The sequence below is a fragment of the Enhydra lutris genome, unplaced genomic scaffold (genome assembly GCF_002288905.1).
Source record: "Enhydra lutris kenyoni isolate GAN:26980312 unplaced genomic scaffold, ASM228890v2 scaffoldscaffold19, whole genome shotgun sequence".
Classification (NCBI taxonomy): Eukaryota; Metazoa; Chordata; class Mammalia; order Carnivora; family Mustelidae; genus Enhydra; species Enhydra lutris.
The window spans coordinates 34,678,856-34,696,848 of NW_019154103.1; the positions used below are offsets into that span (position 1 = coordinate 34,678,856).

A 17,993-nucleotide genomic window follows, 5' to 3' on the forward strand; every position below is an offset into this window, starting at 1 on the left:
AGGAAATAGTAGCATCACCATTTGTTCCCCACCTAAGTCCTGGTAGGTCCTGCTGGTTCTCACCAGGGAGCGCTGAAAAATAGAATCAGAGCACATCTTTGTGCCAGCTTGTGAAAGGGGTTTAGGCATCCTGTAGTGCGTTCTCCTGCTTCTATTGTCAGAAATGGGAGAGAAGAGGCAGCTTCCCATTGGTCTGCACTCCCCCCAAGGTTGCTATATCATAAGAGGGACTTACTGTCTTCCCATGGATCCCTCACTGCTGGAGTTGCCACATCAAAAATGAAGTCTTCTTTCTTTCTTTTTTTTTTTTTTTATTGTTTCTCAGTAAAGGAAAGGGAATTTTAGCAAGACTATAACCTTCCACATACTCACATGAATACATATTTTGCAAAACAATAAGATCAAACAGAATTTTAAAGTAACAGTATTAGAGTGGGGATCATCTCTGTAAATGAGCAAACTCCAGAGGCAATAGTAGAAAATATCCACAAATTTGACTACAAAAAAAATCAAAATTTTTTACATGACAGAAACATTATAAACAAAGTTAAAAGACAAGTGATAAACAGAGAAAATATATACCAACAAAGCAGAATCTTTTTTTTTTTTTTTTTTTTGAGTGAAAATTTAGGGCCTTGCTCTTTTTTTTTTTTAAGTGTTTTATGTTATCTTAATCACCATACAGTACATCATTAGTTTTTGATGTAGTGTTCTATGATTCATTGTTTGCATATAACACCCAGTGCTCCATGCAGTATGTGCCTTCCTTAATACACTTCACTGGGCTCACCCATCCCTCCATCCCCCTCCCCTCTAAAACCTTCAGTTTGTTTCTCAGAGTCCACGGTCTCTCATGGTTTGTCTCCCCTTCTGATCCCCCCGGCTTCATTTTTCCCTTCCTTCTCCTAATTTTCTCCATGCTATTATGTTCTACAAGTAAGTAAAACCATATGATAACTGTCTTTCACTATTTGACTGATTTCACTCAGCATAATCTCCTCCAGTCCCATCCATGTTGATGCAGATGTTGGGTATTCATCCTTTCTGATGGCTGAGTAATATTCCATTGTATATAGGGACCACATCTTCTTTATCCATTTGTCTGTTGAGGGGCATCTTGGCTTCTTCCACAGTTTGGCTACTATGGACATTGCTGCTATGAACACTGGGGTGCATATGGCCCTACATCTGTATCTTTGGGGTAAATACCCAGTAGTGCAATTGCTGGGTTATAGGGTAGCTCTATTTTTAACTTTTTGAGGAAACTTCACGTTGTTTTCCAAAGTGGCTGTACCAACCTGCTTTCTCACCAAAAGTGTAAGAGGGTTCCCTTTCTGCACAACCTCTCCAACATTTGTTGTTTCTTGTCTTGTCAATTTTTGCCATTCTAACTGGTGTAAGGTGGTATCTCAATATGGTTTTGATTTTAATTTTCCTGATGGCTAATGATGTTCAACATTTTTTCATGTGTCTGTTAGCCGTCTGTATGTCTTCTATGGAGAAGTGTCTGTTCATGTGTTCTGCCCATTTTTTGAGGTAATTATCTGTTTTGTGTGTGTTGAGTTTGAGAAGTTCTTTATAGATCTTGGATTCCAGCCCTTTATCTGTAGAATCATTTGCAAATATCTTCTCCCATTCCACAGGTTGCCTCTTTGTTTCATTGACTGTTTTCTTTGCTGTGCAGAAGCTTTTTATCTTGAAGTCCCAAAAGTTCATTGTTGCTTTTGTTTCCCTTGCCTTTGGAGATGTATTTTGAATGAAGTTGCTGTTCCTGATGTCGAAGAGGTTACTCCCTATGTTTTTCTCTAGGATTTTGATGCTTTCCTGTCTCACATTGAAATCTTTCATCCATTTAGAGTTTATCTTTGTGTATGCTGTAAGAGAATGGTCATGTTTCATTCTTCTGTATACAGCTGTCCAGTATTCCCAGCAGCATTTATTGAAGAGACTGTCTTTTTGCCATTGGATAATTTTTCCTGCTTTATCGAAGATTAGTTGACCCTAGAGTTGAGAGTCCATATCTGGGCTCTCTGTTGTTTTCCATTGATTAATGAGTCTGTTTTTGTGCCAGTACCATGCTGTCTTGGTGATCACAGCTTTGTAATATAGCTTGAAATAAGGCAACCTGATGCCCCCAGCTTTGTTTTTCTTTTTCAACATTTCCTTGGCGATTTGGAGTCTTTTCTGGTTCCATACGAATTTTAGGATTGTTTGTTCCAGCACTTTGAAAAATGCCATTGGTATTTTGATCAGGATGGCATTGAAAGTATAGATTGCTCTGGGCAGCATAGACATTGTAAGTGTTTTCCCATCTTTTTGTGTCTTCTTCAACTTCCTTCATAAGTGTTCTGTAGTTTGTAGAGTATAGATCCTTTACTTCTTTGGTTAGGTTTATTCTAAGGTGTCTTAAGGTTTTTGGTGCTATTGTAAATGGAACCCATTCTCTAATTTCTCTGTCTACAGTTACATTGTTAGTGTGTGTATAGGAAAGCAACTGATTTCTGTGCATTGATTTTGTATCCTGCCACATTACTGAATTGCTATATGAGTTCTAGTAATTTGGAGATGAAGTCTTTTGGGTTTCCACATAAAATATCATGTCATCTGTGAAGAGAGAGTTTACTTCTTCTTTGCCAATTTGAATACCTTTTATTTCTTTTGTTGTCTGATTGCTGTTGCCAGGATTTCCAGTACTACGTTGAACGGTAGGGGCGAGAGGGGGCATCCTTGTCCTGTTTCTGATCTTAAGGGAAAGGCTCTCAGCTTTTCCTCATTGAGAATGATACTCACTGTGTGTTTTTTATAGATGATTTTTATGAAATTGAAGAATCTTGCCTCTCTCCCTACACTCTGCAGAGTTTTAATCAGGAAAGGATGATATATTTTGTCAGATGCTTTTTCTGCATCAATTGAGAGGACCATGTGGTTCTTGTCTTTTCTCTTATTTTTATGTGTTCTATCACATTGATTTACAAATGTTGAACCACCCTTGCATCCCAGGGATAAATCCCACCTGGTCCTGATGGTAATCCTTTTAATGTAATCCTTTAATGTACTGTTGGATCCTCTTAGCTAGGATCTTGTTGAGAGTTTTGGCACCCATATTCATCTGTGATATTGGTCTGTAATTCTCCTTTTTCATGTTGTCTTTGCCTGGTTTGGGGATCAAGGTAATGCTGGCCTCATAGAATGAGTTTGGAAGTTTTCCTTCTGTTTCTATTTTTTGAAACAACTTCAGGAGAATGGGTATTATTTGGTAGAATTCCCCAGGGAATCCATCAGACCGTGGGCTCTTGTTTTTTGGGAGATTTTTGATCACTGCTTCAATCCCATTACTGGTTATTGGTCTATTTAGGTTGTCAGTTTCTTCCTGATTCAGTCTTGGTAGTTTATAGGTTTCCAGGAAGGCATGCATTTCTTCCAGGTTGCTTAATTTATTGGCATTAGTTGTTGATAATAATTTCTCATAATTGTTTCTGTTTCCTTGGTGTTAGTCATGATCTCTCCCCTTTCATTCATAATTTCACCAATTTGGTCCTTTCTCTTCTTTTGGATAAGTCTGACCAGTGGTTTATCACTCTTACTAATTCTTTCAAAGAACCAGCTTCTGGTTTTGTTGATCTGCTCTACTATATTTCTGGTTTCTAATTCATTGATCTCTGTTCTAATCTCAACTATTTCTCTTCTTATGCATGGCTTGGGCTTTATTTGTTGTTCTTTTTCCAGTTCTTTAAGGTATAAAGTTAATTTGTATATTTTGGATTTTTCTATTTTTTTGAGTGAGGCTTGGATGGCTATATATTTCCCCCTTAGGAGCTGCCTTTGCAGTCTTGGACCAGTGTGTTTTCGTTCTCAGTGGTTTCTGTGAATTGTTTAAGTTCTTTGATTTCCTGGTTGACCCAAACATTCTTAAGCGGGATGGTATTTAGCTTCCATGGGGTTGAATTTCTTTCACATTTTCTTGTGATTGAGTTCTAGTTTCAAAGCATTGTGGTCTGAGAATATGCAGGGAATAATCTCTGTCTTTTGATATCGGTTGAGACATGATTTGTGACCCAGTATGGGGTCTGTTCTGGAGAAAGTTCCATGTGCATTCGAGAAGAATGAGTATTCTGTTATTTAGGGTGGAATGTTCTGATATATCTATGAGGTCCATCTAGTCCAGTTTGTCATTCAAAGCTCTTGTTTCTTTGTTGATTTTCTGCTTAGATGATCTGTCTGTTGCTGAGAGTGGAGTGTTGAGGTCTCCTACTATTAGCATGTTTTTGTCAATATGTCTTTATTTTGGATGAGTTGGCTTATGTAGTTGGCTGCTCCCATGTTGGGGGCATAGAAATTCACAATTGTTAGAGTCTCTTGTTGGATAGACCCTTTAAGCATGACATAGTGTTCTTCTGTATCTCTAACTACAATCTTTAGCTTAAAATCTAATTTGTCTGTTTGGGGATTGCTACCCCAGCTTTCTTTTGAGATCTGTTGGCATGAAAGATGGTTCTCCATCCCTTTACTTTCAGTCTGGACGTATCTTGGGGTTCAAAATTAATCTCTTGTAGACAAATATGGATGGGTCATGTCTTTTTATCCATTCTGCAACCCTGTACCGTTTCATGGGAGCATTTAGGCCATTCATGCTGAGAGTGATTCTTGAAAGATATGATTTTATTGTCATCATGTTGCCTGTGAAGTCCTTGTTTCTATAGGTTGTCTCTGTAAATTTCAGTTCTTTATCACTCTTGGGGTCTTTCTCCTTTTATAGAACTCCCCCTTAGTATTTCTTGCAGGGCCAGCTTGGTGGTCACATATTTCAAGATCAAAATTATTGTACAGATGGAGGAGCATCAGAATAATGTCAGACCTAGGGACGCCTGGGTGGCTCAGTTGGTTAAGCAGCTGCCTTCGGCTCAGGTCATGATCCTAGCGTCCTGGGATCGAGTCCCACATCGGGCTCCTTGCTCGGCGGGGAGCCTGCTTCTCCCTCTGCCTCTGCCTGCCTTTCTGTCTGCCTGTGCTCACTTTCTCTCCCTCTCTCTCTGACAAATAAATAATAAAATCTTAAAAAAAAAAAAAAAAAGAATAATGTCAGACCTATCCTAATAATGCCAGAGACCTAGCAAGCCAGAAAGATCTGGCAAGACATATTCAGGATACTAAATGTGAAGAGCATGTAGCCAAGGATACTTTATCCAGGAAGGCTGTCATTCAGAATGGATGGAGAGACCAGGAGCTTCCAAAACCAACAGAAACTGAAAGAATATGTGACCACCAAGCCAGCCCTGCAAGAAATATTAGGGGGGTTCTTTTAGTGTATCATTATCCATGGCATTTTACTCCCAATATAATAGTGCATCACTTTATATGCTCTTATTTTCAAATGACTTATATATTTATATACAGTTGAGCCTTAAACAACATGAGGGTTAGGGACACCAATCCCCACCCCTCCTTTATACCTCAGGACCAACTGCTGGAGATACTCTGTCTGTAGAGATCCAGATATATCTTCTTACATCTCAGGCTGATTTTGTGGGTGTTCAGAATGGTCTGGTAGATATCCAGCTCACTTTAGGGGACTAGTTGAAATAGGGTCCCCTACTCCTCCACCATCTTTTCTCCTCCAGTACAGTCATTCTTAATATAGTTGAGATTCTATAAATAAGTAAGAAAAAATTATAGACAAGGAACACAAATGACATTTAAAGTTGAAAAAAATGCTTAACCTTACACTAAAAGAAATAAAATTAAAACCATATGATATACTGTTTTAAAAAACTGGATATGCAAAAATAAATTGATGAAACATTTATATTGGTGAAAATGGTAGGGGCATAAATTGGTACAATATCTAATAAGAGCAATAAGTTAAAAATGTACATACCCTAGGAGTTTATCTTACGTACATGCTTGCACATTTGTGAAATGGGGTTATGTATAAGCAGATGTAGTGCAGCATTGTTGATAACAGCAAAGGATTAGAAAGACCCTGAATGCCCTCTAAAATGAAACTAGTCATAGTGTATCCCATTATGGATTCGTGCACACTGTACAGCTATCAAAAATATGTAGGACCTTTTTATGTTCTGGCACAGAATAATCTCCCAAGATAGACTTTTTAAGTGAAAAACAATAGGATAATACATAGAGTAATATGCTACTGTTCCTGTTTAAAAATGTACATGTAAGTATACACATAGATCTTTGCCATTTTAATAGAATCTCTCTGGAATATACACAATAAAATAATAGGGGTCACTGTGGGAAAGAACCACATGATAGGAAATCATAGACTTTTTGTACCTACCGAGTCTTATCCCATGAACACTTCTATTTTGCATTTATATTTAAAATGGTAAGATATAGAGTAACTTGATATAGAATGTTATTGAGGACATTGATTGGGTTGTTTAGGAGTTACATAGCAAATCCATCTTCAAATTCCAAACTAAAAAAATTTCTCTCTCTCAGAATAACTTCTTATTAGTACACAGTGACAATACATTTTTTAAAGTTTCTGCAACTAATCTTTTCTTTTTTTTTTTTTAAATTCTAATATAGTTAACATATAGTGTTATGTTAGTTTCAGGTCTACAATATATAGTGGTTTGCCAATTCTGTACATTAGTCAGTGCTCATCAGGATAGATGTGCTGTTAATCTCCTTCACCTATTCCACCCATCCCCCTACCAGCTTTCCTTCTGGTAACCATCAGTTAATTCGCTACTATTTGTTTGATTTCTGTCTTTGTATGTTGTGTTCCTTAAATTCCACGTGAGTGAAATCATATGGTATTTTTCTTTTTTGACCAACTTATTTCACTTAGCATTATATTCTCTAGATCCAGCCATGTTGTTGCAAGTGGCAAGATTTCATTCCTTTTTATAGCTGAGTAGTATTCCATAGTAGTTATATGTGTGTGTGTGTGTGTGTGTGTGTGTGTGTGTGTGTGTGTGTGTATTTGGGTATGCCTTTATGTATCTATAAAGAAGGTGTGGGTGCATATACATATATATCTATTCTTCTTTATCCATTCATCTATTGATGGACACATGGATTGCCTCCATGATTTGGCTATCATAAATAATGCTGCAGTAAACATAGGAGTGCATATATCTTTTTTAATTAGCGTTTTCATATTCTTAACTTTTTGAGGAAACTCCATTCTGTTTTCCACAGTGGCTGTGCGATTTTGCATTCCCCCCAGCAGTGTACAAGGATTCCTTTTTCTCCCCATCCTCACCAACACTTGTTTCTTGTGTTTTTGACTTTAGCCATTCTGACACATGTGAGGTGATATCTTATTGTAGTTTTGATTTGCATTTCCTTGATGATGAGTGATGTTGAGCATCTTTTCATGTGTCTCTCGGCCATCTGGATGTCTTCTTTGAAGAAGTGCACAGTGACAAAGTATTTCTTATTATTTTGGCTCTGAGAAGTTGAAAGCCACATCTGTGTCCAGTGCAGTGATACCCTATACTCTAGGTTTATTTTTTGTGTAATTACTGCTTTTCCTTACTCCTCTATTACATTTTTTATTCTTATATTAATTTTATGTTTTGTTATATCTGTACTTTTTTCTGTAAACCATCATCATATTTTTAGACTGCAAATACAGTGAAGAAAGCCTTTGGTTGAAATGTAAATATTCTAGAAAGGATATTGAATATCTTAGGTAAAAAAGTAAAAATTTTTTGATATTCAAATTTTATTGATTATAATATTCTAAGTAGTACCTTCAAAAATCCACTTATTCATTATTAATACTTTGGTTTAAATAGAGAACAAGACAATTACAACTGTAAAGAATTACTGTTATGTACTCTATTAGCGTTGCATAAACTTACCTTTTTTTTAAAAAACAGATCATTACTTCTTGCTGATCTTGACAAAGAAGAAAAGGAAAAAGACTGGTATTACGCTCAACTTCAGAATCTCACCAAAAGAATAGATAGTCTCCCTTTAACCGAAAATGTAAGTAACTTAGCATTATGACCTATTTTAGGGCTTTAATAACTTCAGTCTTTTAAAAGTATCTGTTACTCATTAAAAATTCAGGATGATTACATTTTTTACTTATTTGTAAACTCTAATATGCTTTATCTTTATCTTAACTTTAAACTCAAATATATAATAAATAATTAATGAATTTTTGTTTGTAAAGGTGATAAAACTTCATTATGCTCAAGCAAATATTTATTTTAAGCCCCCAATTAAGAAAATCTGTTAAGATTGAATTCTGTAGGACTCAGGATTCAACTAGGCAGCTGGTTTTTTATTCTGTCCGTTGAATTACCAAACATACTCTGTAGAAATGTTTATTACCATCTATCTTTTGAACCACATTATATGCCATATAGTTTTGCAATAAAAGTGTCTTTGAGGATAATTTGAGTGCTGTTCTAGTTATTATAAATGACAAGATCTTTTGGGACTTAGGACTTTTTGTAAGTACTAAAATGTGTTTGTTTTGCTAATATAACTATGTGAAAAAGAATTTAGTCTTGGCAGCCTTTCCTTCCCCACCCAAACTCTCATGTCAGCCATTTTATTCATGGGGTGACACATGTAAGAACATTTCTGAATGTTCTGGAATACATTAATAATTTTAAACACAATTGTATTTTAACTGATTGTTGTTGATAAATATTTCTTAAAAATTTTAAAAAGAGAAAAAGTAGGGTAATTAAAATATATTGTACTCTGTTAGATGTTTCATTTTCTAATACACTTTTGAGAGGACATAATAAATGAAAAACAAAAGTAGAAAGAAGGAATACTTTGAAAACATGTACTTAGCCAGATTTCCTGAATGGGCATTGTCTGGCAGAACTAGAACCAGAAGCTTATATGCATAGTCTCCTAGAACAATCAGAAAAGGTTTTGGGAGGAAAAGAAAGGATCCCTTTTCCGACAATGTCCTTGACATCTTCCTGGGAGTTAAAGAGACCCAGATAGTGAAAGAACAGTTAATGAAGAGTTCTTGGATTAGGAAAATATAAAGATTAGGAACCCAAGAAGGTTTGGTGGGATTTATACTCTTAAATTTAAAAAATACTTAAGCATAGTTTTGCTCCCATTCACATTGATAACTAGAATATACAAAATTTAGAGTTCAATTGTCTGCATGCAATCAGGTTTAGGAAAGAGCTCAGATGTATGTGATAGCTTGAGAGCAGTTGGTTAATAATCTGAAACAAAGATCAGTTGTCAAATAAATTGTTCCCATATTTATTACATAATCACATTTCTTTAATAGGATGTATAAGACATTATAGCCCATTTGGCAACATTACCAAGTATAAACTGTTGTGTGTCATAAATATTTTTTAATTTCATGAATTTTGCATTTATATTGGGAAGCAAGTTTCCATATGGAAATATTATCAAGATATTAGACATTACTTTTAAAACATCAGATCTAAACCACATTATTACAATATACTTTGTCACATTCAACTTTTTTTTTTGCAGGGGTTTTGGGAAGTGAAGGGTAAATAAGTGGAGTTAAAGCTGGCTCACTGGGAATTAGAAATAACATACAGACTATTTCATCTGTGTTGCAACCATAATTTGGGTATGCCTATAGAAATACATTATCTGCAGGATGTCATCTGCATTATTGCAAGGGGAAAGGGTTAGAAACCCCCTGACTTAACTGACAGTGCAGTTTGGAATCCTTGGACCTACAGAATGTTACTCTGAGTCAGACACATATCTCACACAGCTGAGTTATATAGAGCATAAAAAATCTATTGATTGCACTTTCTCATTTCCTTCATGGCCCATTATAATTTAATCAGACTTTTAGGTATTATTACCTCTTGGTGCATGTGTTTATAAGTCTCATTACCTTGTCCTTTTCATCCTTTTGTATGCCTAGCGGTTATCTCAGTGCCTGGAATTTTAATTAGAGTGTTAATTGATTTTTGAATGAATTAACACCCCCTGCAGGAAGAAGTACTTCTTTTTGTTTATTTCAGCTTTGTTTCACTTTTGGATTTTTACCAAAAAGTTTATGTTGTTTTGCAATTTATGATTATCTGTATTAAATAAAAACTTTTCCTTATCCTATTTTCTTCATCTTACAAATGGAGAGGTTTTCTCTGTTTAGTCTTCACATTTATAACAACCCTTAAACTGAGTTATAAACTTAAGGATAATGGATTGTTTCTTGATTTTTCTATGTTGTCCACATTAATGTGCTAATTTTTAATAGAGTGGTACCTCTTCAGTGCAGAAGATGGGAACTGAGGAAGGCTTACCCTAACTGGACCAATTACATATTTTAAGTGTATCAGTACAATTTAAACGTATTTGTGAGTATGGGGCAATAAAAATGTTTCAGCTCAGCATTTCACATCAGGGACCCAGACTGAGCCCAACACCTATCATCAAATTTTAGGACTCCTTGAAGCAAAAAATAATCTTGTTATGCTCAATAACTTACATATTTGACATTCATTTCCTTTATTGGTATTTATATGCTTTTTTGCTTTTGCTGATAAATACATAACATGAGGTATTAACATTTCAATTTAATTTGTGGTTTTAGTTTTCCTTACAAACAGATATGACCAGAAGACAATTAGAATATGAAGCAAGGCAAATCAGAGTTGCAATGGAAGAACAACTAGGTACTTGCCAGGATATGGAAAAAAGAGCACAGGTAAATTATTTATTATTAAACTATAAAACAGGGGCACCTGGGTGGCTCAGTGGGTTAAAGTGTCTGCCTTCGGCTCAGGTCATGATCCCAGGGTCCTGGAATCGAGCCCCGCATCGGGCTCTCTGCTCAGCGGGGAGCCTGCTTCCTGCTCTCTCTCTCTGCCTGCCTCTCCGCCTACTGTGATCTCTGTCTGTCAAATAAATAAATAAAATCTTATAAACTATAAAACAGTACAGGCTAGAGAAGAGCTATTAAGAATGTAATGAATTATAGCTCTGTTAACACTGATTAAATTTTATTATTAAAGATATAAGTCTACCTTCACTTTGGCACTATTTCAAAATAATAATTTATCCTGGCTTCTGGGCAACATAATCAATGTTCACTTAATTCTGCCTCTACTATATTTCATTTCCCTGATATTGTTCTGCTCTGCAATGGAATTGTAAGAGATGAAAAGGGTTAGATGCTGGTCATCTGGTAGCTGATAGCTAACTTCACTTCTCCTTGAGATTTTTACTTCTTAAAATTTAAGTATGTGTAGTGACATTCAGAATATTTCACTGCTCTTTAAGTTGTATGCCAAAAAGGGAAGTCTTTATTTAAGGAAAGTAGAAAGGGAACATAGAAAATAGTCGGAAAGGTGAAATGAGTTGGATGGAGAACATTCCTGTATTCCTGCCCTCAGCTGATGTCAAGAAGGAATATTAAATAGCTTTGGTATTTGCTAAGCATTTTCATACATTATTGAATTTAGTGCTTTGTATTTACATAAGTATAATACTTGCTGATATTTTTAAGCCCCAAGGAGGCTTTGCTGTTTACCTTGTCTATTTCAGAGCAAGTGTAAGCATTTAAAAAAAAAAAAAAAAGGAAAACTTTAGGACAAATTGGTAAGAAAATATTATTTGGAAGATTTTATTTAAGGGAATGGTAAATAAAAGGGACTACATACATTTCATCTGTGTGCTATAAATACATTTTGTGTTATAAAATTTTTTTGTAGTTTTAAAATCACTAATACAAGACATTTTATATCCCCAAAGTATAGTCTTCACCTTTCATATGGTAGCTTCCTAAACATCATGTATATTCATTTTATGCTACAGTATGTTGGTAGACTAAGGAGATACTTAAACACAAGTACCATGGTACCTTTTATAGTCCATACCTGTTAGTTTCACGGTGGAGCTAGAGGCTCAAATAATATATCCATGTTAGTTAGTTATAATTCGTATATATAATACACATTTTGTTAATATCCTCTCACTCCCATTCCATTCATATTAACGTCTTAAATGCCAAAAGTAAAACTTTAAAAACAAACCTTTTGGGGGGCCTGGGCAGTTCAGTTGGTTAAGTATCCTGCTCTTGGTTTCAGCTCAGGTCATGATCTCAGGGTCTTGGGATAGAACCATATCATGCTCCATGCTCATCAGGGAGTTTGCTTGAGGTTCTTTCTCCCCATCTCCCTCTGCTCCTCTCCTATACCCACTCCTCTTTTTCTCTAAAATAAATAAATCTTCAAAAAAAATAAGCCTTTCAATAGAAAATATACATGAGTATCTTTCTAATATCGGGATAAAAAGAGATTTCTTAAGTCATAAAACACTTTTTTAAAATTTCACTGTATGAGAATTCAGGATATATCTTTATCATGTACCTTAAAAATATGTGAATTTGGGGAAGAATGGTAAATAATTCAGTAAATACATAGGTACAACTAGCAACCTATTTGGGAGAAATTAAATTAGATCCCTAATTCACATCTTGTACAAGAAAAATTACAAATGGATTAAATATCTAAATTTGAAAAATAAACCTAAAATTAATGGAAGAAAATAGAGGACAACAAATGTAAATTGTCATAAAATTTTAAAACATTCTGCAGAAGATAAACCAAGGGGAAAAAAAATTTTAAGATTTTATTTATTTATTTGAGAGAGAGGATAAGGTGGGGGGAAGGGCAGAGGCAAAGGGAAAAGCAGACTCTCCACTGAGCAGGGAGCCCAATGGGGAGCTCCATCCCTGGACCCTGGGATCATGACCTAAGCCAAAGGCTTATCTGACTGAGCCACCCAGGTGTGCCTAGGGAAAAAATTTTTAACGCATAAAAGGAAAAAGGTTACTATCCCTATAATGTAAGAATTCCTACAACTAATAAGGAAAAGACAATTTTCTTTAATGGGTAGAGGTTGTAATCTACTCATTGAAAAAAAAATGCAGATGATTAGTAAACACATACAAATGACTGGTAAACAATTTAGGGAAATTCAAAATAAAATCCATTCTTACCCATCCCTGTGTGAGATTTTCCATCTTCAGCTATTTTTGCTAACAGTTTGTTTATTGATTTTTTTTTTTATTTGTTCAGCACATATTTGGGCATCTAGTATGGTGGCCCCTACTTTCCTGTATACATGCAAGCAAAGGCTAGGAAAATGTACACCAAGTAGTTAATAGAGCTTACTTTTGGGGACTGGGGATTTGTAAGGTGAAAGTTCCTTACACTTCCATTTTACCATAATTTTTTGTAGTTATATGGATAATAGAGTTTATAGGTTTCCTAGTTGATGGACTTTTAGGTTGAGGGTAATTTTTCACTGTTAAAACAACTGATAAACATACTTATTCATATCTTGTAAATATGTGTAAACATCTTTTTCAGTTAAGAGTCACAATCTTCTTCTTAATTATTCATAAAAAAATAAATATATTATTCTTTGTGGGCCATATGGTCTCCGTCACAGCCACTCAACTCTGCCTATGTAGCAAGAAAGCAACTGTAGATCATATGTAAGCAAATCGGCATGGTTGTGTTTCAGTAAGACTTAATTCACAAAACAGATGGCTCATAGGCCCTAATCTGCCAACTTCAGCTCCAGGGTATATATCTACAAGCATCATTGCTGGCCATAAGGTATGAGTGTTTTTAACTAGTGTTGGCCAAATTGCACTCAAAATGATTTTAACGATTTACATTTCTACTAGTAGTATGTGAGAATCCTGTTTCTTCTGTATGTCTCCAGCCCTTGTGAGTCAGACTTCATAATTAACAGTTGGTGGGCAATGAAACATTAGCTTGTCATTTAATTTATATTTTCTTGAATACTACTGAAGTTGAATATTCTTTCATGTATTTATTAGACTTTTGGACTTTCTGTTATTCATCTTTTTCCCATTTTCTATTATGTTAAATGTCTTACTCTTAAATATTTGAGAAATGTATTAATATCCTCTTGATACCACTTTGTTATAGATAATACATATCACAACCCCTCCCTGCAAAATCCATTGCCTATTTTAGCTTTGTGATAACAAAAATTGAGTTTTTGTTATAGAGCTAAATTAAGTATATTACCATAGTTGTGCTTTCTATGAATTATACATCTTTTCCTATGTTACAATGTTTTATTTTTACAATTAAGTCTTGCATTCTTCTCTTAACATGCCATTATGTATGTTTTGGAGGTAGGGATCTAATTTTACATAGATATGCACAACTGTATGTGATTTTTATATGTGTGTATATGTAATTAGTTAATATATGACATATTTTAAATAATATTTTGGTTTTTATTAATATATGATCAATTATCTCTAACACCATATACACAGATATGTGCATATTTATGTTTTTAACTAAATTACTTGTTATCTTTATTTGATACTCGACTATCTCCCCATTGATTAGTAATGCCATCTCTGGCATATGGGAAGTTTATATTTGCTGGATATTTATAGATTCTATTCCACTAGTTTTTTTAAGTTTTCTCTGTGCCTGCACTGATACCACATTTGTTTTATTTGCAGTAGTTTTCTAAATCTTGGTACCTGATAGAGTGTGTTCTCCTATTTTTATTTGTAAAATTGTGGTTATATTCTTCTGTCTGAGGTTTAGTTTGTTTCTCTAATTCAAAGAAAAGCCTGATATATTTTTTATTAGAATCACATTGAATTTATAAATTAATTTGAAGAGAATTCCTATCTTTGCAATATAAAGATTGGTTCTTGGTTGAAGGATGGACTCTGGAGCCAGACCTCCTGAGTTCTAATTTCAGACCTGCTATTTATCAGCACTGGTTTTGGGGAAATTTTCTGCCTCAGTTTTCTCATTGGTAAAATAGAATGCTAAACTGAAATGTGAGGATTAAATGAGTTAATACATGTAAAAGCATTTAGAATCTGACACATAGTAAATACTCAATTTATATTAGGCGTTATTAATTTTGTATCTCCATTCATTTAGGGGTAATATTATGTCCCTCAATAAACTTTTGTAGTATCCTCTATAAAGATTTTATATATCTTTTTTATTATTCCTAGGTACATAATTTTTGTTACTATTATGAATGATTTGCTATAATTACTAAATTACATTTAAGCAGTAAGTATCTAGTGACCTTCCAGAACAGTTTTATTAAATCATCTCAGTAGTTTAAGATTTTCTTGCATTTTTCTTGCATTTTCTATATAAACTGTCAAATGGTAATTTTTTTTGCCCTTTACTGTTTTTTGTTTCTCTCTTTATATTGCATAAGAACTCAAATTCATCTTTGAATAAGAAGCAGTGATACTGGCCTTCTGTCTTATTATGACTAAAGGGACAACTCCTAAAATTTCAGTGTTAAGTGTGTTGTTTACTCAGTTTTTGATAGATACTGTTCCTCAAGTTAAGGAATTTACCTTCTATTCCCAGTTTGTTGAGAGTTATCCTGAATCTGTATTCAACTGTATTACTCTTACAGTTTTTTTTAAACAGATTTTCAAAAGTTACACCAACTACATTGCCCTGAACTGTTAAGCACTTGTTACTAAGCATAGTTTTGCCAATATTCAATGTTATCATGTAAAAAAAGGAAAGAAATGTTACTAGTTTCTTCCGTTTTCTTTCCTTTTTTAATTTTTAATATTTTATTTATTTATTTGACAGATAGGCAGTGAGAAAGGGAACACAAGCAGGGGGAGTGGGAAAGGGAGAAGCAGGCTTCCCGCAGAGCAGGGAGCCAGATGCGGGGCTTGATCCCAGGACCCTGGGATCATGACCTGAGCCAAAGGCAGATACATAACCAAATGAGCCACCCAGGCGCCCCAAGGCTTCTTCCATTTTCATTTTGAGAAACAGAAGCACAAAGATAGTGTTGTTAGAAATCCTCTACCACAGTGGGTATTAAAACACAGAAAGACTTCAAGATTTAGTGACATATTGGCAATACAGAAACCAAGAGGAATATTAAATACAGTTTCCTACTTTCATTTTTTTTTAAAGATTTTATTTATTTATTTGACAGATCACAAGTAGGCAGAGAGGCAGGCAGAGAGAGAGAAGGAAGCAGGCTTCCTGCTGAGCAGAGAGCCAAATGTGGGGCTCGATCCCAGGACCCTGAGATCATGACCTGAGTTGAAGGCAGAGGCTTAACCCACTGAGCCACCCAGGAACCCCCTTACTTTCATATTTTAAATATTAAAATTTTTAATGTAAGATTTTATTGGTGGACCCCCGCCCCCCAACCCCCAGCTCCTGGGCTGTGCTTCTAAGGAACCCATCAAGCAGCTTTAGTCCCAGCGCTCTAGGGCCCCTCCCATAGAAGACTAGGACACAAAAAGCTTGCTGGTGCTGCTCCCCGGCTCTGCGCTATGGGGACACCTGCCCTCTCCAGTACTCTCTTAGCTAGAGCCCATATGAGGCAGTGCCAGAGGACTGTTTGTGTGCAGGCAGTCCCTACAGTGGCCAGCACTACTCCACAGTGACTCCTACCCCAAAGAAAGGGAAAGATAACCACACATACAAGTCAGAGGAGACCCCAGCAGTGGACTGGAAGCAGGCAGGTGGTTTGACAACACAGAGGAAGGACACAGCAGTCTGGTGCTACTGCATCTCTAGCAAATAGCTGGTCTGGCTCAAGTCAAGTCCAAGGCATCCCAGACTGGCCCCTACCACTACAGAAACCAGACTCTGCCTACAACTGGTAGAGAGCCATTGCAGCTGGCTGGACTGAAGGAAAAGGCAGCTCAGCCACAACAGCAGGGCATACGCATCTCACATAGGAGATACCCCTAAAGTACCAGGCTCTGGTGAACAGGGGACACAGTGGAGCACTGCAGGACCTCTTCTTCATAAGACCATTTAGTTTCAGGTGCAGGAAACAGGGCTGTCTTTCCTAACACAGAGAAACAGATACAGAGAGTAAGACAAAATTAGATAGAAGACTATGTCTTAAATGAAACAATAGGATAAAAATCACAGCTAAAGGCCTAAGCAAAACAGAGATACATAATATGCCTGAGAATTCAAAGAAATTATCATTAATATACTCACTGTACTTGATGAGAAAAGAGTGGAGGACATCAGTGAGACCCTTAACAATGAGATAAAAAAAGAACCAGTCAGAGATGAAGAACACATTAAATGAAATAAAAATACTCTAGATGGAATACATAGTAGAAGCAGAAGAATGAATCAGTGACTTGCAGAACAGAGTAGTGGAAAGTAATCAAGCTGAGCAGATGAGAGAAAAAATTACACAAAATGAGAATAGACTCAAGGAACTCATTGATACCATCAAGTATAATAACATTTGCATTATGGAGATCCCAGAAGGAGAAGAGAGAGAAAAGGGGGGCAGAAAATTTATTTGAAGAGAAAATAGCTGAAAACTAACTGAGTGGGGAAGGAAACAAATCTACATCCAGCAGGCACAGAGATCCCCCAACTAAATCAGCCCAGCAAGGTCCACACCAAGACACATAGTAAGTAAGATGGCAAAGAGTAGTGATGATGAGAGAATTTTAAAAGCAGCAAGAGAGAAGAAACCGGTTACATAGGAGAGAAACCCTATAAAGCTATCAGTGGATTTTTCAGCAGAATTTTTTTAGGACAGAGAGGAGTAGCATGATATATTCAAAGTAGTGGGGAAAAAAATCCTGCAACCAAGAATATCCAGCAAGCCTATCACTCAGAATAGAAGGAGAAATAATTTCCCAGACAAACAAAAGTAAAGGAATTCATTACCACTAAACCAGCCCTACAAGAAAAGTTTAAAGGGGACTTTTCAAGTGGAACGGAAAGACCAAGCAGAAAGGAAAAAGTAAGGAAAGTAGGAAGCACAAAAGTAGTAAAAATAAGTATATCTATCAGTCAAAGGGGGATGCCTGAGTGGCTTAGTTGGTTAAGCATCTGCCTTTGGCTTAGGTCTGGATCCCAGGGTCCTGGGATGGAGTCCCACATCGGGCTCCTTGATTAGCAGGGAGCCTTCTCCCTCTGCCTGCTGTTCCCCCTGCTTGTGTGTCCTCTCTCTCTCTCTCTCTTTCTCTCTGGTGAATAAATAAAATC

General features: G+C 35.8%; 1 protein-coding gene across 10 annotated transcripts in view; it reads left to right on the plus strand.

The window, feature by feature from the left end:
- Positions 1–17,993, plus strand: part of LOC111148270 (APC, WNT signaling pathway regulator) — a 135,884-nt gene that overhangs the window by 66,327 nt on the left and 51,564 nt on the right. For 9 of the 10 annotated variants that reach the window (XM_022504738.1, XM_022504741.1, XM_022504745.1 and 6 more), the window contains 2 exons: positions 7,857–7,965; positions 10,547–10,660. In XM_022504738.1, the coding sequence (XP_022360446.1) occupies positions 7,857–7,965; positions 10,547–10,660 (223 nt within the window). The remainder of the gene's footprint in view (positions 1–7,856; positions 7,966–10,546; positions 10,661–17,993) is intronic. The other variant, XM_022504742.1, reaches the window with a different exon arrangement.